This window comes from Lineus longissimus, chromosome 8 (assembly GCF_910592395.1).
Source record: "Lineus longissimus chromosome 8, tnLinLong1.2, whole genome shotgun sequence".
Lineage (NCBI taxonomy): Eukaryota > Metazoa > Nemertea > Pilidiophora > Heteronemertea > Lineidae > Lineus > Lineus longissimus.
In genome coordinates this window covers 3327188-3353987 of record NC_088315.1, presented here as the reverse complement: position 1 = coordinate 3353987, position 26800 = coordinate 3327188, and the positions used below count along the sequence as shown (strand labels likewise).

Genomic DNA, 26800 nt, shown 5'->3' with positions numbered 1-26800 from the left:
ATTGGATACCTCTAGGGATTAGGAAAGATGTTCCCTTTCCGCTACCGCCCACGACATAGTTGGATGTTCCGACGAATATATCCCATTGGGGTAGTCGCACTATGCGGGTGTCATAAGCGTCGGCGATATATTCTACTGATAGTGACGTTCCGGAACATATCGCCTGCAAACCTTTCTCCCGAGACAAAACACGTTCCAGAGGACGATTTTATGGGTTCAAGTCGGTGTAAAGCGAAGATGATCGATGCCCCGATTGTCCGCCGCAATCAGGCGAGTCGTGTTTGTGTTTCGAGAAAAAACTGTCTGCGGTTTGTCCCCCGCTGTATGAGTTGTTCATCATTGGTGCTCATCTTGATAGGTTGTGCGGAGCGCTCGCTCAGGTGAGCGGAGCAGACGAGATGTGAGGTCCGCTGAGGTACGACGCAATGGTTATTATATGAGTGGAAGGATATATTGGCGCATAAAAACACGCTGGAAGAGGAGGATATTTATAGGATTTTGTTAAACGATTTATGGACGAAAGGTGTGTTGGGCGTTTTCTTCTTTTTGTGACAGGACTATAAGAGGATGGATATGTTATGAAAGAGATGAGTGCTCTGCACGTATTTAGAGGAAAGAAACGCTTGGAAAAACGCTGAAAGGATTTGATTTTTTCTGCTTAACGATTTTAGGACGATATACCAAGGGTGTTGGGCGTTTCTTATCTTGATCTTTGTTTTGAGGTATCACAGGCTAAACAAAATGGAGCAGAAGGCGATACTGTTGGCAGTGCTGTGGTTCGTTGTGATATTTCTCTTTGAATCTAACGTTGTGTCGTCTGCTCAGTGTGAACAGATTCAAATTCCCATGTGTCAGAGGATGCAGTACAATATGACTAGGATGCCAAACTTATTACATCACAGCACACAGAAAAACGCCATTTTAGCAATAGAACAATTTGAACAGTTGGTTGACACCCAGTGCAGTAGTTCCTTATTGTTTTTTCTCTGTTCGATGTACGCGCCTATCTGTACAATGGAGTTTTCACAGGACGCGATTCCTCCCTGTCGGAGCGTCTGTGAGAATTCGAAGATTGGGTGCGAACCCGTGATGCTACGCTATAACGTATCGTGGCCTGAGAGTCTGGATTGCACCAGACTTCCATCATACAATAGAGGAGTCTGCATCATGCCAGATGCAATTGTTGCCAAAATGCCAGAAGGTAAGGACAATGGTATTGGTTTTCAACCCCCGGCAATTACTGTCAGTGCCCGTTTCACCACTATCCAGAAGAAAACGGTTGCATTTACAATTACCGTTAATGAGTTGGCAATACAATGTACCATACGTTATCGCCTCATCCAATTGTCAGTCCATCCGCCTCGTCGGGTGGTACCCAGGGTCACAGCGTACTCCGACATCGATCAGTGGTCATCGGAACTGAATCAGTAAATCAGTAATCAGTTACCATTGATTATCATTAATTGATGTGTCCAACAAATCATTTGGCTCATCATGAAGAGATGGGGGGTTCTAAGAGCTCTCTCGTCCATCCCGCACAGTCCGACGCCACAATACATATTTTTCAGTGATACCTTTACGTTTATTCCTTTATGACATAATAGATATATATGTATAGGCCATGTCGATATGTCGGTCATTTGTGAATAATTGACACTACCAATGCAATCGTAAGAAAATCAATTTGTTTGTCCGATAACTCGCGCTCATTACTAGAACATACGCGCAAAAGCTGTTGGTTTTTTTCATGGCCGGCAAAGATCGAGATCGGATCAAGACGCTGGAAGGATGATTATGACACATCGATCTGATTTTAGACATTGGATGGTTAACAGTGTATTAGGCCATCAGGTGCATAACTTTCATCATCAATTGATACATGCATTAGTAATTGATAACCTGATCAATCTGTCTGAGAGCTATCGGGTGCGGGAAATCGGAGATTTACGTTCCAACGGAAAATGTAAAAATCATTCATCCGAGTGATCCCTGAAATAATGTCCCAATTATGACAAGTCGATGACAAATTAACGGAATTGTCATGGCAACCGGATAACAATCTTTTTTAAAGGATTTTTTCATGGAAGGACCAAGATCATCTTGACCTGCAATGTTATGAGATCGCTAAATTACGTGGATCTCGATAGTGGTGACGCAAACGCATAAGAGTCAGGATGGACCAAGATTCGAGCTATTAAGACAATGAACAATACGTCAATTAGAAATACGCATTTAGTCGGATTGATTGGCAGCTGTCACTGCTGCAACGCCTTGGCTTTGACCCGTTGTTTGTTTCCCAGTAAACTCCTGAGACATTGGTTATGGTTGCACACGAACTTTCTGCTAACATACCACATGTATATCATTGGACGGCTGAGAGAGGTTTCTACAGTAGTTGAACTCATTACTGTGTCTGAGGTTTCTTTCTGGCGTGCACTAATTGTTCTTCCTCCCCATGAGGGGTGGCTGCCTGAACGGACTCCCTAGAGTTAGGTAATCGTAATTTTCCAGTTACCGGAGTTCAAGAAACTAATATGACTACCAAAAAAATGCGATGCGGGGTTTAGAAACGTGTTTTCTGGTGTTTATCCCGCAGAGTGCAGTCTTTTCATCTTGCCGTTCGCGGATGCCTAGGTTCGCAGGGGTTGTAGTAACTAGGACATTACCATGCTAAGCGACAGGAGATTCAACTGAGCTTGAGCAATATTTTAAGGTTAATGGACCATCCGGTTTTATTTACCACATTGTTTATGATGTCAATGACACCGGGGGACTGGAATTTACTGATCCATCAGCTGAGGGAGGTCGCGTCGTGTCTTCTCAATATGATGTTTGTGTGTATCGAGGACCAGTGGGTGCAACACAACCGGCAGATTTTTGAAGCATGATTTTGAAATTAAAGATGGCGTCCAAGATGGCCACCTTTTCGTAAACCGGTTCGAAATGGATCATGCCGTTGCACTTAATTATCAGGGAGTCCATAGGACTGCAGCAGCAGCGAGAAGACCACTAATTTGACCCAATATCTCTGCCTATAGTCCCCCTTTAAGAATATCTTCTTTGTCCAGCACTGAACTTTCGCCCTTAATAGCCTAACAGTTACAATGACTAAGAACCATGGGTTTGATTTATTTTCTTCAAAGGAAACAGGCGGTAATGATCAAAGATGTTCAGGAAATACCGCCGTCCGTCATTTTTAAAGGCGAACTGAACACAAACGGGACGGAACTTGTTTTGAGTGGGACAAAACAACCGCCATTATCTCTTTACATCCCAATAGTTTGATAAGCTCAAGTGCAAAACAGCGCTTGCCTTTTTTCTTCAAGATGAAGACATTAATCATAATTTCTTTGGGAGACAGCTAAAGGATGTACGCATCGTTTGCTGCTGAAGTTAATGTGTTAGTTGCACTTCTATTTTGGTCCTACGGTACTGTTCTGAAGTATATATCATATTTTGCACAGGCACCTTTTAATGGACTCATCCCTTGTGTGCTTTGGTCATTACTGACTAATTCGCACAAAAGAGTTTATTCTACGAAAATAGAGGGGTTCAGATTTCTCAACGATAACTACAGTTAGTGGATGATGACTTCTAATTTTACTAACTGAACTCTACTGATCGTACGAGACAGTAAACTCTCCATTTTCTTGCGCCGGACACAAGGGACCAAATTCATCAATCGTAGTTACTGTCCATTTCAGAGAAAGGGAGGAAAAAAGGGAAAGGGAAAGGGAAGGGGAAGAAGAACAAGAGAAGACGGGGAAAGAAAAACGTAGCAAGGAAGCCGGGTGAGTACTCTTTTCATTGCTTTTTACATTTCAGCTCCTCCCTAACATGATTAAAGCCCAGGCTAACTGTATTCAACACAACTCTGCAAACTTGATCTATCCACCTTCGTGGTGTCCCCTCAAGGTTGTGACAAAAGGTTGGACCATCCGTAGGTTGTGACAGTCCTGGTAGTAAAGACCATTGAGATGGCGAAGACCCCTCATAAGAGACAAGTCAAGATGCCTTCTGACGTAGACTGTCCTTAGGATGTGACGTGAGGTAATTGTACGTGTCTCAACAGGAGACAAGAGGACAGACCTGACAGGAGAGGGGCTTGAGGTCATGGCAAGCAAGGCTCTGAGAGCGCAATGCCCATCCTAGACTCTGGAAGCGGTGGCACTTTCAAATGCAAGTCTTTTAACCACTGTGTAGAAGTGAATGCCTCTCCACACCATCAGACGTTTTGCACTTGTTGGAGCTGGATAGCTGATGACTGGACTTCAACTTCTTTTTCCTAATTTGTTTCCATTCTTTGTTTCTTTTGGCAAGATCGATGCAACCGGAGATGCAAGAAAAGAAAGTTCAGAGAGAAGATTTACCAAGCTAAAAAGTTTGATTACGGTGAGTGGTAGACTCCAAGACTTTTTGACATTTGAATCATATGGAGATGGATGGTTAGCTAGTTGGGACTAATCTAATAATTTGGTCCGGAATTATTAAATTCTGAGTAAATTAGTAAATTAGCAAAATTCTAGAAATTCAAGGAAGCGTATGGACGCTGTATCAAAGCAAATATCAGCCCCTGCTTTCCCAGGATGGTATCAAAGTTGATGGTTCTCTTTACTAAAATTGACCTTAAAGCAAATTTCTTCCCATTTTTGTTTCTTCCAGCAATAAGAGCGAAATGGAAGGAGTCAGACAAAGATACCATGGGCACAACCATCATCAAAGTGGAGGTGGTCGAAGTCATCAAACATGGCCGCGTTGCCATAGCAGTAGGCGATGCCAACTTATGGACGAACACTTCCTGTATCTGTCCCAGGTTTCGAAAGTCGCGTGAATATTTCATTCTTGGGCATGAGGATGCTGTGAATGAGAGGCTGCTGTATTTGAGGCAGTCACTGAGCTATACTTGGAAGAATACGTATCCCAGACTTATGCAGGTAAGTAATGCAGATTGTGCAGACAGGGTCTACTTCAATACAGTGAGGCTTTAAATTGTGTAACTTCGATACAGTGAATCTTTAGGCTGAGTAGCTGTGTTACTTTGTGTTTACAGAAGTGGGATGCTGTTGCAAGTACTACCATCCCTGTCACCAATGACGACAACAGGGCAAACAAAGATGATGAAGGAACAACGGGCAAAAAAAAGAAGAAGAAAAAGAAGAAGAAGGGCAAGAAAAAAAATACATCTCGCACAGATCGGGAGAAGAAGGAAAGAGAGAGGAGGCGCCGAAATAGACACAGGTGGGTGAGGGAGGATGTTGTTTTAAAAGCCTATGACTTGTAAATAGAAAATATAATTTTTTGTTTTTTCCTGTGGAAAATCGTTATATTTTTGAGTGTTGGCGAAACAGCCGCAGACAGCGAAGCTTTAGCTATTTATGGTCTCCCAAATTAGGTAGTGTCTCCTTGTTTGCAAGACAATTTCCACCCATCGTCCAAGTCTTGTATTTTCAGAACGCCACGACCCACCCAGAGCGTAGCCACGCAGGCAACATTCTTCATATGAGGATGCTAGGACTAAAATTCAAACTGGAATAGCTACGGAGGATTGATACATGGATGGCTGAATGGATGGGGAAAATCAAACAGTCAGTATTGTGGGGATAACACAGTTGGATATTGTAAGAAATCAACTGCCCCTGTAACTTGACCAGTAGCTGGTTTTGTTCCCGGGGCTTTGTTGGGACCTCTGCTTCCATAGTTGAATCACCGTGTACATTGCTAACCTGGCTATAGAACAGTTCATGTGGACTTGGACACATAGGAGGTTCTCTGGATATGTACCTTGAATTGTCATGCTCACAGGAATGATACCGAGTGGACCGGGTTACCGGTAAAAACATTTACGTTCACTAATATAGTGAGTTGCTGTTATTGATCTGTTCGTCATTGTAGGGACGTCTTTAACACTATTAGGTGATGGTGAGTGGCTTGTAAATGTGCATTAGGTCGTCATAGTGCTAGCGACAACGCGTGAATTTGTTACTCCGTAGTTGTGAAAGACTACACAAATTGTACGTGTTTGACGACTTATTTGCCAAATAGGCCACCTTATTTGTTACGAGTAAAACTCGTGGGGTTAAGATCATGAATGCAAATGTGAAATTGAAGTTGATTTTTTACCTGGCACGTTTTATCACAAATCATAGTGCTTTTGATCAGAATCCCAACCAACCTACGTGTAATATTATACTACATAATACAAAGATTGTGATCGGATGCTTAGAACCATGTGGAAATGTGTCTGTAATAAATATAGTTGCCATTAAAACATACTTTTGGATTATTTATTCATCTGTGAATTATCCTGTTTCAGAAAATATTTTCAGTTCAATATTCAATGTCCTTGTCCATAGGATATTGAATACACTATCCTTAGAAGTCATGAACACAGAAGATAACTAAATTGATAATCTTTACATCATTTATTATTATTAGAAATTTTCATCTCCTTTGAAAAGTTCTTTGCCAACAACTTCATGCTTTCTAATAACCAGGCCCTGGTCCAAGAAGAGGGGGAGAGTAACAGCCTCCCGAATCACCATGACAATGAGCGTCTACACATTATCCCTTTGTTCTGGATGTAGTTAAGAGTTCAATCCCAAATGCAAGTCTGTAATGTCAAATCAAGTGGATGCAAATTCCTCAAAATTTACATCACCGTTCCAAGTCTTGTCCCCTTATTTTTGAATTGAAGCACATCTGTAACAGCTGTTCTGCATATTCTTTTTCCTCCTGCAATGTAAACAAATGAAATGGGTGTAACAGGATTTACATGTAAACAGGGTACATGTCTCAACAGGAAATATAATCTTATGCCATTACTTCATCAATCATGTACAAAGCAAAGGCTAAGTTATATCTCAGCATCAGGGTCCATACCAAAAAGGTCATCCACTAGAATTACGTACCAGACACTCATCCAGGCCTTTAATTGCATCAACCCTTTCCTTGAGAAGTGCCTCCAGCTGAAACTCTTGTCTCTGACATTCCTGTACGGAGCGTGGGTGGTCCTTAGCTATCGTGAGAAGGGCCATTGTAAGGTGTTCATGAACCTGACTGTGCTCTGACCCGAGGAGTCCAATCAGCTGCTCTATCATGCCAATATCACATAGTATATCTGAAAATGAACATTACATCCATTTAGTTTCCTCAGTACAACCATCTGACATCCTAACAAAGTCACAAGGCTTGTGACATTGGGCAAGGCACTTTGTTTCAAATACTTTATAAATGAGTGGTCATGTTATCGGGTCTCACTGTAGTTTCTTATCAAAGGAAGACAAAGTAAATTAACACCTTCAGCGCCGAACCACGTAGATCTACGTGGCACAAATCCCCTCTCTTTGAGCTGGTTGGTTATCGGAGCCTCGTGGACTTCATGAAGCACTACGCCATCGCCATCTTCAGGGCAAGACAGGAACTGAAAAGACCAACACGGTCTTTTCAGTTCCTACCGTGCCCTGAAGATGGCGATGGCGTAGTTCAGAACTTTTTATTTTCATGAAAGAACTGCGCCATCGCCATCTTCAGGGCATGGTAGGAACTGAAAAGAGGGCACGGTAGGAACTGAAGACCGTTTGGTCTTTTCAGTTCCAACCTTGCCCTGAAGATGGCAATGGCGTAGTTCTTTTATGAAGTCCATGAGACTCCGATAACCAGCTCAAAGAGGGGGATTTGGGCCGCGTAGATATACGTGGTTCGGCGCTTAAGGTGTTAAATGCAGCTAATTCCTACCTTTACACGAAGGGGTTGATGAACAAATTGCTTGCAGTAAAAAGGAGGCTTTTAGTTGTAATTTTTGAACCCCACTCTGCATGGCCCTCATCAGGTATGAGAATCCATCGTTTTTTATAAAACTTTCCAAACCTGGTTCATAGTCCCTACATAAACCTGAAAATACAACAATAGAACTCGTCATCAGAGATAGAGTACCCTTTGGAAAACAATTTTGAATAAGAATCTTGACCTGATGTGTAGTTCGGACAAAGCACAGCGAGGACAAATAAACTACTGCCATCTGGTGGATAGGTTGCAATCACATCATCGACATATTTCAAAGGTGGACTGTGACGGTTCAAAATCAACTCCAATGGTAACAAACCAAACAGATGACCACATGAAAATATCTTACATGATAGAGCATAAAGCGCCTTGATACGGACTATATCAGCTTCATCCGTGTCCAGAAGTTTCAACAACACCTCGAGGAATCCTTTGAGAAGAGCCGCCTCCTGACAATAAGGATTATTTTGGACCAATGTAGCAAGGAGATCGGCTGCTCTCCATCGGACTTCAGGACTCTCGTGACCCAGCACCATTGGTAACACTTCAAAGCCACCAATCTTTTGGAAGTCTGAAATGGACAAATATGATAAGTTTGTTGTCATATTCTTTGAAATGGCCAGCAATTGCTTTGACGTAAATTTCGAATGTTCGATGCCTTGTCAATTTATTGAGACCTACCCTTAGCCATATCAATCCGATCACACATATTCGACAACTCTTCCAAAGCAAATTCTTTATCATCGTCTTCTTTGCTGGCATCAGCCAGAGTGTCAAGATGTTCTTTCATTTCCTTGATTTCATCCACAACCATGTTGCACAGGGCCTCGTTTAACCACTTCCTTCTCTGGAGGAAAAAACAAAGGGTTAACATTGGGAAAACACCTTGCCTACTTCAATAAAGACAGTACAGTGCAACCTCCCTTAGCGGACAATATGATTAAAAAGAGGACGGTGCTGCATTTTGTTCTACATATGTAACATTGTCAGAAATCCTATCTGATGTCGGGCTGAGTCAAAAGTTGATGAGGTCACAAACATCATCCTCTGCAGATTTCGTGCCGCTCAGCCCCATCGGGGCCCATGTCATGTGAGATGTCGCAGATTACGATTGTTGTCAGTCACCGGTCTGTAGAATATAGACTGAAAAGGTGAGAATAAAGATGGAGTGCCCGAATAGAAATGGAACGACATGTCACTCGTGATGATCATACAAACCTCCTCAGTCATTTGTTCACTTGGTTGAGGACTTGGATTCCCTTCTACACTGTCACTGGACTGTCCCTGTCCCTGAAGATCAACAGCCATCTGCAGTGCACCCGTCAAACTTTGCGGATATCTTCGCTGATTTCCCTCAGCCATGTTAATAAATCAACTCAATATATTCTACAATATCAAATAAAGCAACCACACAAGTTTCAACGATTTATATAAAAGAGAAAGTGGAAATTTCGAGACTTTTCTAGAGGCAATTTGCAGGATGTTCCATTGTTTTGCTCATTCGGCCTTGACCTTTTGACCTTACCGTAAAGCGTTACATTATATTCATTTATCACGACATTTGCTGATATGTCATGTTTTCATGAGATTTTGCGTTGATCTTGTGTTGTAATCTTAGTGAGTATGAAAGTGGTTTGACTAGATATCTCACAAGGCTTTCTGAACCAAAAGATGTAATTTTTATTTGGCCATCAGCAGATCAGGCCAATCCACTGGAATAGTGGAATCCCACTGGATCCCCACTGGATCCCCACTGGATCGCGGATAAAAATTTCTCTGAAGGGCCTATGCCTATTTTTTACTTGGGCACTGGGAGTCCATTGGGACTAGTTTGGCAAAGTCCCAGTCTTTCTACCCACTGGAATTCCACTGCACTGGAAGGAGAAAATCTGACTTGGTCTCCGTACTGCCGGGGAAAAGAAGGCCAGTCAGTCTGCTTTCCCTCTGAATTCCTATCTTAAAAAAGCCCCATGGCCAATCCAGTCTTCCCAGCGAGATCCACCAGGTCCATTGGATTTGCAAACAGTCCCAGTGCAGTCTTTGTTTGCTCACTGGGACTCCATTGGAAAGGAAACATTCCCGGGAATAAGAAATGCCCTGTTTGCCTGTCTACTGGTCTACAGGTATTCTGACTAGGATTCCATTGGGATCAGAAAAGTCCCAGTGGGAATTTGACAATTGGAGCTGGGTGAACGTAGGTATATTTCAGTGATTATGATCCCAGTGGGATGTGTATGAAGGCTATACTGTAGGATTCAGATGCCTTGAAAGCCTGTAACAGTCTTGCCAGTGGATTCCACTTGATATCCTACTTTCCATTTTTACAAGCATTTCTTGCTGTGTTCCATTAAGCTGCCAAAACATGGTTTTTGTAGGCGAAATCTCCTCATGCATGATGGGACAGGACCAGAGTGCCACCATGAGGCGACTCGCTCCTACACAGGTGGTTGTCTTCATGCAGAAACTTCACCACCACGCAGCCACCCTGAAGACAGCGGCCACATTATCATACGAAGAGTTCCTGGCGAGTGTCCATCAATTGAATGAACTGTAAGTTTCTTCCTAAACAATCCTGGCAATCCTCATCTTACACTCTGGATGCCCGGTACATCGAGGAAGGACGATCATGACAGCGAAATGGGACTGCGTAGGTCCTACCCTGTCTCTATCTGGGCCGACATTTGTCAGTTCCTAGGGTGTCCATAGAGAGTTTCTACTGTATACTTTATTATAGACTGGGGTAACTTGTTGGAGGCTAGGTAATTGCATTGGCACTGAAATTGTTCATCTTGCGTGTCTGGCCCCTGAACTGTCTATTCAGCTATCTACCAAATTTCACTTTTTCAGTACAAAGTCATTTGGAGAAACAAGTGGTAAACAGCTGATATTTTCAGTCAAGAAGGGGACTGATGAGACTGTGTTATGGAAAGGGTTAGTCAGGATAAAGTGCCTTAAGGTGAGACAATAAATGATATGCTGTGTTTTGGGAAGGCTGTGGTCACAGCACAGTGAGCAATGCTGCAGGTCCACAAGTCTCCCAACCAGCGAATTGCTCATGTTAGTTCCCCCTAGTAGATTTTAGGGGGCAACACTCTCACACTGCGCATTCTTTTCAATTAGGGTTAAAACTGAAATCCCCTGGGCTAAATGAATGCCATGCCCACCTGGTGGCAACAGAGTGGGTTGTCATAGGTAAAGGTCAGAACGGCTTCCAGTTTCAGCCCCAATCGAAGGAGCATGATCTTGTCATGTTTGTTGTTTACTTTGGCTAGGTTGACATCACAACAGGCCTTGTTGTTTCTACTCGCATTCTTAACCTGAGACAATACATCAAACTTTACACAGAGATTATGCACCAAGTGTCTCTGGCAGCAGCCGATTCAGACACGAAAGTGGACTTGGATGCATCTGTCATCATGCAGGCAGTGACCGAGTAAGTGAGATTTGTTTCTTCTTCGTCTAGAAGCCTTTGGATAATGAACCTTGATTGTATGTATCTGGATGAATGTACCCTCGGAAGCTATGACCCTGGCTCTATGTAGTCCTTGAACCAATAATGTAGGCCGCCCAGGTATGTTTTAAATATGTCTCGACGCCATAAGTCCTTAAGCATTTCTGGTTTGTTTTCAGCATTGAAGAAACTGGAGATGACGACAGTGAATGTGTAATATGCATGGATCGTAAAGCAGTCATCATCCTAAGTTGCAATCACATGTATTGTGAGGAGTGTATTGATAAGTGGTAAATAGCTAATCTACATAAGTCATTACACAACTGGTTGGCACTGCATTCAAAAACCTACAAATGGGTACAAAAATTTGACAGTGTTTTGTTGTCTGATTGCAAATGAGTTCAACTGCTATGCTTTCTCAGTGAATGAACCAAAAATAGAAGTGCTGATTTCTTGTGAAGTGGACTATAAAACTACATGTAGCTCGTTATACTTTAGTTATCTAATCTGTACGGTATCTTTTTAGGAATGCGTCAAGCAAATCGTGCCCGATCTGCCGCAAACAGCTGGAGAGTAATGACGACGCCTGGTACATGGCTGAGAAGCCGGGTTCGGACGAAATGGCATCTGACGTGCAGGACTACCTCATGGGAATCACGGATACCGATAACGCCAGCAAGTGAACGGACTATTGTGATTGGTTCACGCTGTGCATAGGAAGGTGCATGTCATGTCTTTGATGTGATGTAGGATTGGGAGTTCATGCGATTTTCAGTGCGTGTCTTATACCCCATACTGTGCAGGGGTAAAGTGCTTTGAAATGATTTCCCAGTCAAATTCAGGAACACTTCTGTAAAAGCCGAGGAGCGTACATTCCGGCATTCTAGTCAGATTCTTGGATGATTTTCCGAGAAAATTGTTTGTGTTCATATCAGTGCATTGCATAATGTTTTTATAAGGTCTTTGTGAAACATCTTATAAAAGCGTTAATGTTTGTACATCCATGTAAGAAGGGGACTCTTCTAGTTAATACTAATAGAGATTTCTTGTGCAGTGTATAAAACTGCATTCTTGTACAAAGCTGTCTGTATAAGGTACAATGTATACAAATAAATTATTTTGCATGAAGAAATGAGTTATGTGTTGTATTGTCAAAATGGGCAATTCCTGACTCTGCCTGTTTGCAGCAAGCCCTGAACACCCATACCGAAGAATCACAGAATTCAAGAGAAACAAGTCTATTTTGTTCATACGATCATTTAATATAACATAAGGTCACCAATACTATAAGTTCTATTTTAGACAAAGGGGTCACATCCGTCCAGCACTCACTATTACCAGCACCATAAACAATAGAACCGAGTTAACGCTATGAAGCTATTGTGTGTTATGAATCTCCCACAGGAATACATCTACTGGCTCTAACGAATGTAATCACCTCTACTTCCAAATTCCTCTTGACGCATCTTAAATTTTTATTCACTAAAGGATGTGCAAATGCTATTTCTGCTACACTGGCGTTTGTGACCGTCGGTAACTGTAAGTTATCTTTTCATCATTTCAGACGCCCAGCTCCTTAATGTCTACCTGTGAGGTTCATAGTATCTGTGCATGTGGGGTGGGGTGGGGTGGGGTGGGGTGGTGGGGTGGTGGGAGGCTAAGGGTGTGATTAAAGAATTCCTTTTTACTTCAGCTAATGTCTTTTTTACTGCATATCTGGTCAAATAGTGGGACAGGATGACGAGCGAGTTTCAAATCAAGGAGACACTCTTATATGAAAACAAAACAGACATTTAAGTACTGAACCAATGTGTACTTGACTTGTATCAACCAACTAAATGCCATCTTCTACACCGGTAACCAGACACAAGAATTCCCATGCGGTTCAGAGAAATATCTACAGAACACCAATGCATAATTTGTCAACAGTGAGAAGGACAGCCCTTCTAGAAAATGAGGACCTGATGGAAACGTTGTGCCTAGAGGTGGCACAAACTATCGAACAATAACTGATATGGGCTGTTAGTCCATGATGATACTCGTACGACATCTCAAAGAAGGTGCTACTGTCACAAGTATCCAAAATATGGGGAACGATCAAGTTTTAGTTAAACTCATGCTGCAGTCAATGTGACCCGAGCACACCCCTTCTTAGGGGGGTCACCACTAAATTGGTGTCGAATAACTGTAAACCGGGACATACTCACGGTCAGTGTGAATAAGTGTTAAGGGGAAAAGTGACCATTGCCTAAGAAGGGGGGTAATCGGGTCAAATTGACTGCTGCATTAACTACATCTACTTGCACAGCCAATTCATATGTACACATTCCAAATATCAAATTTGCACATCCCTAACATGATCATTACAGGAATCTGGTAAATTTGAAACCAATGTCAGGAATGTTCAACAAATCAAGACACACTTTATATTCCACTTGACATTAACTATATAAACAAGTTATAAACCAAAATAGTTCACTGACCAAAGTTCACTGACCATTGTCCAGGGCCACATCTCATACGCCGAGGGATTGTGGTGAAATGTACTTTGTTTAGGAGAGGAGGCCTCGGATGGGGTGTTCCGAGGCGACTTACTTCGATGACAATATCTAGGGTGGTCGCCATCAGGCATGCAAATAACCAAATGAACTTAATGACAATCTTTACTTTTCATGCAATTATTTACTGATAATTATTTCAATCACTTTTCTTGACACAAGACAGGAATGGATACTGTATTAATTAGGTTATCAAGCAAAGCATATAAAGCATATTTGAATACAGAACAAAATCAAAATCGTTGTAAAAATATTTTGCCACATAGTTTGGCAACACCTTGACAGGGGAACGGCAGAGTCGAACACAAAGATAATATAAGGCAGGGTTGTTCAAAAGCACATAATTCACATTATCCATGACGGCTTCATTAAGTATCCTTAAAGACATTATCTCAGTATCCCATTAAAATTTTTCATGCTCAGACTCCGTTAAAGTTATCATGGATTTGAACAACCCAGACCAGTATAGCGACAAATCTCATGAGAAAATTATTGTGACTTCCGTGACTCTGAATAAAACACTAGTGTATATTGTATATCCAACACACCCCTGTTCAATTTGTGTCAATAAAAAACAAAATTACTAACATTTCATATTGAAATCCATATCTCATCGACACTAGATAACCATACAATTATAACTAATCAATATAATCATTTAATTGAACATTTTCAATGGAATTTATCAAAGTAACCAAATTGAGGAAATTTGAAAGGTAAATCTGATAATTGTTTGCGAACGCTGTACTAAATATTGACCGCAGGGACTAAATAACAGTGTACAGAACATGTCACATCTTATACTTCAAGACCAAAATCACTATACAGCAGGTACACAGTTAGGTTCATTTCTCGTGAAAACTACTGCCAAGGTGAATTATATCACTATACAGTTTACATTTACACATTGCTCGAATAAAGCTATTTTAATCTATTTTGTCTATCTTTACATTTTACATTCACTATGTATTACTATACAAATATAGGAACTTGGTTATTGCTAACCAACTCATATCCTGGTGATTGACCTATATTAAAGGAGAAGATTTTAAGTCTCTGGTCTCAACCTTCTAACAACCTTGGTAAAATCTCACCTCAGCTTTTCACGAAGTCATTTTGAAATGACCTTGACCTCTCCAATCATCCCACCTGCCATTATAACAAGATCCTGATAATGAAACAGGAACCACAATGAATTATGAACTGGGCTCGATTCCAAACGTTGGTGAAAACTATTCCGTCTGAAACTGCTCAAATACGCCATGAAATATCGTATTTTCAATTTATTTCCAACTGCACCTTAAATTGTACAAAGCTAGCACATGATCTTGGCAATCACAATGGCCAAACAATTTGGACATGCCCTTTGATTATCAAACTGTTCTTCTGAAGGATATGGAAGAGACTGAACTAATTGGCATGGATTCTTAAAGGAACTTGTGTCTCTCGTATTCCTACATCCCAAAATTTCACATTTTTTACGACACATTCTCTGACCCAAGGTAATAACACGTCTCAACCAACTGATGAAGTTCATTCAGTGAATCAAACAATCTTTCTGTAACCTGTCCAACTTCATTTACAAAACATACACAAGATTGATCATTATATCTACTAGATACAAAACTAAGTTTTTGCATACATTCAAAGATCTCTAGACATATAATAACCTCTATGATTACACTGCCCCTGTACATAATGCTTGCAGTAGCTAGAAATACAAATACAAATGTCCACTTTGATTCACAAATACACGTAGTGACAAAAAACAGTACAATGCACGTCAAAACAGTGGAGGTGGTTTGACTGGTGGTTGCACTTGTTCACTTTCGCAAAACAGGTGATCAAATTGTGATCTCCTATGATGGCATTTCTTAACTGTATATGTCAACCAAAGTGTTTGTTCATCATGATGCGTGGTCAAAATAATGATATGCGTTTATATTGTCATCTATTAACACATTCTGTTGAAAGGTTTGAAGTATTTTGTAACCACCCAAACAACCGGTTTCAAATACTACTGTAGTCAGTCTCCACTCATGACCTGGATGTCTGCAAACGTTTACAACTTCAACGCAAATTCAAACCCACAGGTCAAGGTCAAGTTGAGAAGCACATGAACAGTTGAAAATGACTGAATCAAGTTGCCACAGCTTCTCCAGCAGATGACTGAAGGACTTCAACTGGAATTTAAAACCACTCGACAACACCGCTGAAAACGGAGACGGTCAAGTCAAGTTGATCGTGGCTAGACCAGTATTTCGACAGCATTAATTCATTTGTGGTTATATAATGGGTATATCTCTTATACAAAGCTGAATTATCCTGTCACTATATTCACTTCTGGTTACCATGGTTACATCTACCAGTTACCATGGGTACATTAGCACGGTTACCTCAGCTACCATGGTTACATCTACCAGTTACCATGGTTACATTAGCACGGTTACCTCAGCTACCATGGTTACACCTACCAGTTACCATGGTTACATTAGCACGGTTACCTCAGCTACCATGGTTACATTTCCACAAACAATAGTGATCTGAATTTCGCTAAAATCCATTCTTGGTTACATGTATCTCTCAGGTCAAATCCATCAATCATTACGGTTACATAAACAGTGATTAATAGTTGCATCAAAGTAACGCGGTATTTTCTGTCCATCCATGAAATATGTGACGAGATTGCAAGTCCTTGTCTTATGACCTACTCCTGTGTTACAGCTGAGTCTCGAGCAATTCACACAGTTGTGTACTAACAAGTTGTTTAGTTGAGTGTAGAGTCAGGCGGAACAACTGAAACAGAGCGAGAAGAAACAGATTAAAATTCTTTTCTGCCTATCACGGACCACCATAGCCAATCGTATCTATGACATCTACACAAAGGCACAGTGATCTCCTAATTTCAAAATGTCAATCCCAGTCATTGATATACCCAAACGGAGATGTTACTTCCACCCTCAAATTTATTTTCAACCCTTACCTGTGTCTGTTTATTAGGTTCTAACCGGAGAAGACATCCTATTTGTTGATCTCGTGTATGTAATATACCCGCTGCTACGTAATTCTCAGGGTTGGGATCAATTCCCTCGAGCAAAGTCATGCCATAGGCTATCAACTGAAAGAGAAACATCAGAAAAATATGTTTTATTGCAGCAAAGTGATGGAATACAACTTCCCAACTTTGTCAAGTGAATGAGACTCTAACCATCACCATCTTTTGGTCAAGTCATCAAGGAAAAGGAAATGTAAATTTTGTTGTCATGGAGGTAAGCCCCAGCAAGATTTGTCACCTGAACTAATTAACAATGTAGATACCTTAGCATTTATTTGCTCTTGGTCCATGGTAAACTTGGCCTTGAAAATACTCTGAGCTTCCTGTTCAGGCCTGAAGAAAGGAGAAAAAGGTCAACGACATAGCATTTTTGAGCGTACTCGGCCAAAACAATGACACAATGATACATATGAAATGATAGGTCACATTTCTGTTGAGCTTTAGTGACAATTTGCTCACTGCGTATGATGTTCTTCGTGTAGTTACCGCTACAACTACTCACAGGTTAAGCTGTTTCCACCGTAAAAAGAAATCTTCCTTCTTCATCTCTGCAGGTCCGAGGAACTTGTTGACCATCACTGGCAGCTTAATGGAGATATTCTGAGGAGTACCACTGTATCTGTATAGGAAATGTGAGAGGTGTAAGGAATCGAACAAGACAACAAAACTGGCATATAATCTAAGCAGCAAAAATGACCTTTTTGTTGGATTTTGAATCAAGAGCTCAAGGACGAGATTTTGAATACAGAGCTCAAGGAGAGGTAACATGTCTGCACCCAAAATTGAAGAGTGATTTATACTGTCATCCACGTTCTTCCCCCCCCCCCCCCCGAGGACCCCACTGAAAATTCTAAGCTCGATATTCTGCATGTGAAGTGACAATATGTAAATGGATCTAAGTCCAGAAATAGTGTGTCTGCCAAGTCTTTGCTGAGTACTGATTATCAATAAAGGATTTCATTCCCTTGTACATTATGATCTTTCGGCCTAAGATCATGACTTACCTAAAGTGTACATTGAGTATGGGTGCATCCTTGAATTCCTTTATACACTCGATGTTGATCAACTGTTGACACTGGGCACCTCCTTCTACTAGTGTAGGGACTGGCTTCAACTGGACATTCAACTGTGAGCTTGGTTAAGGAAGAAAGGGTTGCCTGGAGTTGTCCATAGAGTAATCTATTCGAAAAGTTCAAAGTGCTTGGTCAACAATAACGGTATGAAGGCGAGGGAATAATTCTTGCAAATGGGGGGAATGCTGATCAGTACGACATCATGCCTCCAGTAGCAGCTCATACAGCACATCATTTGTGCCTTGATCTTGGAGGGCAAGGCAACTGCCTGACTGACTGACAAGGGAATCACTTGTAAACTTAAAGCAGAAACAGCAAAGTTGCTCAGAGTAGTTCCAAATCCTATAAATTGGGAGTTGGGGCCTTTAGCAGAACATCAGAAAACCTACAATAAATCAGGAGCGAATATTGTTGTTGTCATCAAAAGGATATCAGTGTTAGAGTCGCCAGGATAAGTGAAGTCCGTGCTGAATTCTTGTAATGGGAAACTTGTCTTATTTCCGTAGTACATTCCAAACCTTCCAAGATTTTGCCGATATTCCGACTTGAGACCAACCTGGATGAGGTCATTCTCAAACAAAACACCGTTATTTTTGGAAATAAATCTGAAATTAAAAACAGATCATCTTAAGCAATCATGGAATTAGTGGAGCCATCATAGTTGAAGTAAAAGTAATAATTTCAACAATGTGGAGCATGAATTGACCTCAAATTGATTTCTCCTACACGTACCTGGTAAATGAATCGTCATCAATGTTGAACGAATTGCCAAGTCCACCAGTATCATTCGGCATTCCATTTTTGGGTGTTTCCCCAGCATTCCCAAGGATATCCACCAAGAGAGCAGCATTGTTCTGTGGTGGGGCAGTGTTGGCTTGATTTGTCACAGGCATACCAAGACCTAGAAGGTCTGCAGACTGCGTAGCTGAACCAGGGGTGCTGGGGCTTGACATCTGCAAGGGAGGCTGAAAGTAGATGAAGAAACTTTCAAAACAACTTATGGCGTCCATTTCATACAAAGGTAATCATGATTATTCAAGATCATTATGTATTCAGTTTACTGATTTATTTGTCGAACGGAAAGAAGGATTTGCATATAACGTGGCCGAAGTACTGTATACTTACCACAGCAGTCACTGGTGGAGCCGGTGCACCAGACTCTGCGTTATTCATCTCAGCGCGAGGATGGGGATGTGGGCGCCCCTCACCACCCTCCTTCACACTCGAAGGCTTTTTCTTCTTCAGTTTGGCTAAAATTGACGACTCTCGCTCTGGGAACGGAGGCATTTCTTCCAAGACAGTCGCCTGCAATCATAAATTTTATAGTTAGTGTGTGACTTGAGGCTTCATGTGCAGCTGAACTCATAAAGCATTTTCATTCTGCCTCCCAAGGTGGCGTTTAAATACACACCAATCTACTGGGAAAGGGAAATTCCACAAATCAACGTTAATCGCAATATCCTCAAAAACTATGCTGTTTACAGTATGCTTACCAAAACATCAGCAGTGGTGATAGATGTTAATCGCAGATACTCGATCGATCGCTGCTGTAGCTCCACGTCGGAGTTTCTCAGCTGGTTGTCATGGCCGAGAATATCCTGTATCTGGTTCTTGATCTCCGGGAAGAGGTTGATGAATTTCACATACGTCGAGAGGATGAGGCCTTTGGTGGCGCCACTGCACAGGTGGAACTTGCTGTGTAACAACTGGAACTGCACTGAGGGACTGAAACCAGAAAAACACTGGATTTAAGTCAACATCTTGTACATCATAAAGACAGCCAACAGTCTTGCCTATGAAGAGAATTTCTTCAGCTTTTCTAGTTGCCCAACATCATGGTACCAGCCCTCCATACTTCTTCGCACAATACTAACCTTGATCTAGGGTCTCCGGCTATCAAGTTTCCAAATTCACCAAGAATGTATCCACCAACCTTCACCATATTTTCATGGCAAGCAGGAGCTTGTAATGCCTGAAGAAAGATAACATAAAGGTTTGAACTATTCTACAGTAGACTGCAGTATTACAATACCTTAACACAGTAAGTAGAGCAAGGAGAATTCCTTGCCGTTGGTCGGGAATTAAGTTACTCTGATGAGTTGTCGTACCAACAACCTTTTGGTGAGGAGTCGGGCCCTGTCATCACTACACCACCGCACAATGGTTTCTTTGTCTTACCTCAAATACTGTCTTTGCTGCATAGCCCTGAACATCATCTCGGTTGATAACAATCTGTATGACTCGGTACCAGACTTCTTCGCTCACGTAATCTCCCGCTATTCTGATCAGGTTCAAGATGACATCCACGTACCATGTGTAATCGACTGCATATTTCTCCGCTAAGATGGCCACTTTCAACACCTAGGCAAGATTTGGAAAAAAATGAGATCAAATTATTTTGTTCATCACAGGAAAACCATGATAAATTCTCAAATAAAAACGTTTCCCCCCTCTTCAAGCTTAAGCCTGCCCTGGCATAGGAACTCATGTAGTGATACTTTTAACTATGTTTATTAAACTCTCATTCAGAAACTGTGAGAGCCCAAGAATCCTACACTACAGCAGAGAAAGAATAAAAGAACCGCTCACCATTTCTTCTCTTATTGAATAATCAGCCGTTTCCAGATATGATAACATTTCAGAAACGATTTCTTCGGCGTTAGATCTGTCGCACATGGCGTAGAGTAAATCGACCGCTCTTTGTCGCACGCTCACGTCCCGTTCAGTTTTTAATGCATTGATGACTGTTTCCTGGTGTTTCTTCACGGCTTCGTGGGAAAACTCTGATGTGGCCAACAAACACATGCTTTCTAAGGCAAGGTATCTGAAAGGAGGACGAAGGTTAAGTGTTTTGCAAGCGTCGAAAATATGGAAGATAAAATCGAGGTCATCATGCTTGGAATCAAACTGAAGAAGATCTGGTTTAGAGCCTGGCCCATCAATATAAGTACCATTGATATCAGCAGTTCAGTATGCAGTAAGTACTGTACTAGGCTGACAAGCACTGATTCTTCAAAGATGTAGACAACAGCACAGGTTTGTGCAGGTGACAATTTGGGCGACATTCCTCATGTAGGCTGCAGTAGCCAAAAGTTTAGTGATGTGGGATTGACAGACACAAGAGTAAAATGGCTTCGAAAATGACAAGGCTGCGTTGAGGGATCATGGAGTGGTGATGAAAGATGAATGATGTACCTGAGGTTAGTTTCTCTATGTTGTAAGAACTGCCCGAGCTGATTACATGCCCTGACTAGAAGGTTAGGATCACTGTCCATGTGGATGATTAGATTTATGGCTTCAAATAGTACAGCGTTTTTGGCGTTAGAGTGCTGCACCTTCTTCGATTTCGGCGGCTCTTGGGCTTTGTTCAAAATAGTTTCTAGACATTCTGTTAGTCGCGTTTTAACGGCAGGGTCCTCTGTAAAGAGAGATATTGAAACATCTATAAGGAATAGTTATACAAACACTGACAGCAAGGACATTGGAATATCCAATACACAACCTTGAATCTACATCCATTTGCATCCGATATTTTACTAGCTGGCAAGCAACCAACTGATTCCATCTGAAAGAGCTATGAACAGATCTCAAACCTTTGAGCTTCCGGTCACTAAGCAGACGCCTTAAACATTATCATCGGACGGTGTATATTACCTGGAGGTGGGTAGTATTGCAATAATCGTATCAGCTTGACTGACAGCCACGGTGCTGGTACAAAGTAGTAAGTGTAGTCTTGAAGGTCAGTGTATGATGATGTGACGATCTGAAACAAAAGAAACACAACTTTACAATTTGAGATCAAAGCTAAAATTCTAATAGAAGGTAAAATTTGGAGAAATATTAAAATCAAACTATATCTATGTGTTTACTTACTCGACTCAACCTTGACACAGCTAAAGAGACGCAGCCTTTATATTCATCAGGATTTTTCTTCACAAGGGCTTCTATAAGACTGACCGCGGCTGTGACCACGCCCATGTGCTGGTCGTTTAGTAAGTGGATGACACGTGACGTCCATTCGCCCATCTGGACCAGGTCTGGTGATGTACGTTGTAGCCGGAGAAGACAGAGAGCTGCGCTCTGTTTTACGCTGTCGATGGTGTCCCTGAAAAAATGTGAATGATCCCAATCAGTTTTTTAGGACATCAAGTTTGGTTGCCCCTCGCATTTAAAATTATTTACTGGAGCTATGAAAAGTGCAAAAAGCAAAATATCCACAAAAACTGCTATGATTGACAGTACAACAAAAGAGCCCACAAGCTAAATTATTTCATTGATTATAACTTTAGTTAGTATGTACAACATGTACATGAAAACCACTGCCACCTTGGAAACACAATCATTCAAACCCAGTGGGACTAGTTACAGCATCACCACATGAATAGAAGCCTGAATGAAAGATCAATATTTGTTTTGTCCACATACTTCAGTACTATGTCTAGGATTGCGAAAGTACATGTGAGCAGTAATCAGTTTCAGTATAAAGATTCATCTTCCACAGCAAATGTTCTGCCTCTCAGATACTTGAATACTGGGACACTTTTTTCTGAGGGATATGGTGCATTGCTCTTTCCAGAACTAAAGTTAGAGTAGTCATCCCATAGCCTATCTGATTGTAAAAGTCTTCATCCATTATTAATAGCCAAAGGGTTTTAAAATGAGAAACACTAATTGATACAAACCCAAAGCCATCAGTGAAGTACCTTATAAATAGAACTTGAAATTAGACCAGCAGCTATTTTCTCAATTATTTTCATTGATTTTACCCACTCCTATGCCCAAGAGGCTAGTCAAGAAATAACTTGCCGAGTAGAAAGAGGAATCAATAAAAATAAGGATATCTTCTCACTGTGGACCAGGCCTTAGAGAAGTTCTACTCTCAAGAGTTTTGTCAATACTATTGTCAATACTATTGTCAATACTTTTGTCAATACTATTGTCAATACGAAATTCTTACCCAGACACAAGTAACTTTGGAATATCCCCCATGAGAGCCTCGGCCATTTCCCGACTTCCAATGTTGGCTACACATTGCAGGGCAAGGCATATGTGGGTTGGATTCCGGCTGGAAAGGTCATTCTTTATTGACTGGATTACGAGCTTCATCAGCTCACTGCTCGCACTGACCAGCACAGATATAAACAAATAACCCTGAATGAAAAGAAAGAAAGGGTTAATTTATACACTTAGTCTTAGATGGAGTACAGACCAAACATACATCAGGTCAGAGAAATGTCATTCGAGGCATTGACTCAACTAACTGGTCAATACTCGATACGGATGAGTCATAAGAAATGTTAACATTGGGTAATCGATGTCATATCAAGGTATTAGCCCACTACCATGCCTACACCATCCTTCCAAAAGGATTAACTGGTGTCTTTAACTACAGATCGAACATGGAACATAAATGTCAGTTGAAACATTGACTAAACTAACAGGTCAATATTGATGAGAAAAGCAATATGGTGATGCATTAAGGTATTGAGAGCTAACAAATGCCATCAATAATTCAGGGACAGCCAGGAATAGATGTAACCAACTCCTGACTGAGCCAACTGGCATGAATGCATTCCCATGAAGTGCTTTTGTTTTCTCGGTCACCTCAGGGACAGATAGTCAGGATAATGATGTATGACAGATTGGAAATACAACAACAGATAATTATATACAGTCACAGATAATTATGACATACGTTTTCAATTAGATTTAGAATTCAATTATACTTAAAAATCAACAATGTCAGTCAGTGATAAATGATATTGTTATTGAGAGATATACTCACAATTTGTTTTTCTGTGTATTTATTCGAACTGAGGAGATTAACTGCCTCCATGTGACCAAAGTCAATGTCGTGGCCCAGAAGGAAGATGAACAGAAGTTTACAAACATATTTCTTCTTCTGGTAGCCATCTAAAGTTTTATCACCTGAAAAATATCAAAAGCCACATAGGTGAAGATCAACTGCAGTAAGAAAATGACTAATCCATGACTTTTGAAGGTCAGTGAAACAATGATCAGACATGCCGAGTTCTCTGCACAAAATTTGCATGAGTGAGTGGCATACAAGAATTTCAGGGTGATTAACACTACATGTATCATACAAAGCCTATGAAGAACACTGATCCTGTCAGCAGAGAATCGGTAAAACATATACGTGTAAGCAAACATTAATGGCAGCTGGAAAATAGTTTTTACTGCTTGGCGATGGAAATTTGTGACCTTTGGGAAATGCAAACCCATTCATCAATCGGTTCCACTATTGCGGCATACCACTATCATCAATTAGGTCAAGTAGACACACTTCCTTTTGACCTACTCTAGCGGAATGTAGCCATGAGAATATGGACAACCTTCGACCATACTACATCCTGCACAACACTCCTTGATCACAATCAATAATCTCCTGCGGATGTCTACCAATAAAGCCACACACATGATAGATGGCACAATAGATTAGATCAGTTTCAAAAGATTTTTACTGGTTAGTGGTAGATGAGGCAAATGTGTCGTAATTCATTCATCAAGATTTGCTCTGATGATTGCATGTACCAGTACATTGGCTAACTGCTGAATTGTAGTATAATTGGTCTTACAAATCTACTGTACACTGGAACTTCAGGACCATGAAGAATCAGACACTTATCAGTCAAAAGATTATTTCCTTTTGCGAACATGTACACTATATACCTCACAATTAATGCAAAAATCAGCCAAGAGAGTGGACAGCACTCTATGACAGTAATTCCTAGCATACCACTCTCGTCAGGCTCTAATCAATAATCCCCTTGAGATTTGACAGTGACCAATAAAGCCGCAGACATGATAGATGGCAGGAGAGATTACATCAGTTTCCTTCACTGATTACCTGACTATGGAGGAGCCAGAACCTGGTTGTTAGAAAGCATGTTAACTGACAGCATGTTGACATGTAGTCTGTTATACATTATTGTGCATTTAAAATCATAATGTAGAGTAAACATCACGTTAACATGATGTCTCAACATGATATCATGAGCTAACATGTACTTTCTGACAATTGTGCTGGATGTTACATTATACTGGGAGCACAGCTTGGGAAGACAGAATGACACAACAGGTGGCTCTATGAGAAACTGTATGTGTATCATGCTGATAAGATTTACATACTCAAAATATAGTGCAACTTGACCGGACTCCTTCCAGCAAATCACATGCTTGGAAAGGTGCACAAAACTGACTGCTTATTCTATTGCCCTGCCTCCATCCAATAGATTTTGAAATACTGTCAATTCCTTTTCAAAGAGACTCAAGAACCTATCTGTTAGAGGTATCCACAGACATATGTTGTGGGGTGTCAAGGAGATGGCGCACACCTCAGCTTCATTTGCGGATAGAGAGCAAAGTGGCAACGTTCAAACAAGACACTGTGTGGCTGTAGAATGCAGGTAGGGCACTCTAAACAGAACACCCAGGGCATCCCACAATACATGTCTACATCTCAAGATGACTTGGAATGGAAAGCTCGATATTACATGTATTACTTTTGAGAAGACAAAAGATTGACTTACCTTTAAATTTAGATCTTATATTTGCCAGTTCTTTGTTTATTCTTTTTATTTCAGCCTCTTTACTTTTACCTGAAAATATGGAAAAAACAGAGTCATTCACTTAGAATAGATTATTCAAACAGCAGTTGAAATATGAGGGCTGAGACTAATCCGAGTCATCTGACCACGAACACAAATTTCTGCTATAAACCTCACAGCGTTAGAAAGTTTGGTATAGCACAAACACTTCTTGATGTATTCCTTTTGCCTCCGATACTGGCAATAGTCTTCACTTTATTCCATCCAAGCAATACACCATTTCTAATTCATGTCTCGAACTTAAGACGAAGAGTAAGTGTATCATTTTTACAACTTTTGTAGACTAGTTATATTCTTTCTGTTGCTCAGCAACTACAGTCTTTTCTTGCGCCTGGGACTACTAGATGGTCAAATTCTCAGAATTAGATGCAAGGGGTGACAGCACTAATTTCCGAGTATGACTGTGACAAAACTACTCACAATTTCTAATATCTGATATGAAGACCGCAAGGCCACGCATCGCATCTCCTTTCACAGTCGGCATCTTGCTTTTTTGTCACCTGAAAGGGATATTGAATTACAGTACCGCCTTTACAGTACCCGAATCAGAAGCCTTGCCCTTCATCTTCATCCTTATAGATCGTTTCTTTCCGGACAAGTCAAATTTGCCCTTGCCCCTTGGGCCTAGGCCCCCGTACATGTATGTTAGTTGTCGCCCCATAAACCTACTCGTCTCTCCCTGCCTTACATCATTTGACATGGGATAACATGACAAGGCCCAAATACATACATGACAATTGACATGATACCCAGGACCACAGCACACACACTGACACAGGACTCCTCACCTCCTCAGAGGCTCCCGAGTCCTGTCGTCCTGAGCATCAAAAATTAAGGCCAACAAACATCGAACATCAACATGGTGATAACATGTATGTGGCCGTTCATTCTGAACGCGCACATCAAATTAACACAATTTGCACTGCTACACAAGGAATAGATAGAAGCAGAAGGGAGGGACAGGGAGGATTGGGGCGGCTCGATAGGAGGGGAGGAACCGGGCGGCCGAGAGGGGAGGGGGGCCGGTTTTTTGCTTTCTTGAATTTTCGAAACTGTCACTCTTTTCTGCAGTTACGCTTGGCAAACCCACCCACAAAGTCTTATTCATGGGTTGGTCTACTTACACTCTATCAATGTGAGAGGTATAACTTCTAAAATATTGATGGAATGATGGTATATTTGTGGAAATTAATCCAAATTCCTAGTCACTCTCGGAAGATGGCCGCCATTTGCAAGAAACGCTCGAAAGCGAG

The 26800-nt window shown here is 41.2% G+C and overlaps 4 protein-coding genes across 4 annotated transcripts; 2 read left to right on the top strand and 2 right to left on the bottom strand.

The window, feature by feature from the left end:
* Positions 1 to 340: 340 nt before the first annotated feature.
* LOC135492764 (secreted frizzled-related protein 3-like) lies at positions 341 to 6262 on the top strand. Its single transcript, XM_064779401.1, has 6 exons — positions 341 to 1201; positions 3705 to 3791; positions 4321 to 4392; positions 4663 to 4934; positions 5051 to 5238; positions 5452 to 6262. Exons 1-6 carry the CDS (start codon positions 742 to 744, stop codon positions 5501 to 5503), a joined length of 1131 nt encoding a protein of 376 aa, XP_064635471.1. The 5' UTR covers positions 341 to 741; the 3' UTR covers positions 5504 to 6262.
* A 140-nt stretch (positions 6263 to 6402) lies between these two features.
* On the bottom strand, positions 6403 to 9283 carry LOC135492765 (hsp70-binding protein 1-like). Its single transcript, XM_064779402.1, has 6 exons — positions 9001 to 9283; positions 8464 to 8629; positions 8132 to 8353; positions 7735 to 7890; positions 6909 to 7117; positions 6403 to 6732 (listed from the first exon to the last, which is right to left on the bottom strand). Exons 1-6 carry the CDS (start codon positions 9142 to 9144, stop codon positions 6655 to 6657), a joined length of 975 nt encoding a protein of 324 aa, XP_064635472.1. The 5' UTR covers positions 9145 to 9283; the 3' UTR covers positions 6403 to 6654.
* Positions 9284 to 9311: 28 nt separating this feature from the next.
* On the top strand, positions 9312 to 12387 carry LOC135492934 (RING finger protein 141-like). Its single transcript, XM_064779682.1, has 6 exons — positions 9312 to 9399; positions 10158 to 10332; positions 10630 to 10738; positions 11055 to 11215; positions 11413 to 11523; positions 11760 to 12387. Exons 2-6 carry the CDS (start codon positions 10175 to 10177, stop codon positions 11914 to 11916), a joined length of 696 nt encoding a protein of 231 aa, XP_064635752.1. The 5' UTR covers positions 9312 to 9399; positions 10158 to 10174; the 3' UTR covers positions 11917 to 12387.
* Positions 12388 to 12474: 87 nt separating this feature from the next.
* LOC135492933 (AP-2 complex subunit alpha-2-like) lies at positions 12475 to 26790 on the bottom strand. Its single transcript, XM_064779681.1, has 20 exons — positions 26672 to 26790; positions 25968 to 26047; positions 25470 to 25538; positions 23705 to 23847; positions 22877 to 23070; positions 21793 to 22024; positions 21574 to 21682; positions 21115 to 21337; positions 20509 to 20743; positions 20098 to 20280; positions 19794 to 19891; positions 19413 to 19644; positions 19045 to 19224; positions 18652 to 18884; positions 18352 to 18524; positions 17851 to 17974; positions 17349 to 17465; positions 17110 to 17179; positions 16775 to 16909; positions 12475 to 16587 (listed from the first exon to the last, which is right to left on the bottom strand). The coding sequence occupies exons 2-20, from the start codon at positions 26029 to 26031 to the stop codon at positions 16510 to 16512; spliced, it is 2892 nt and encodes a 963-aa protein (XP_064635751.1). The 5' UTR covers positions 26032 to 26047; positions 26672 to 26790; the 3' UTR covers positions 12475 to 16509.
* Between the last annotated feature and the right edge of the window lie 10 nt (positions 26791 to 26800).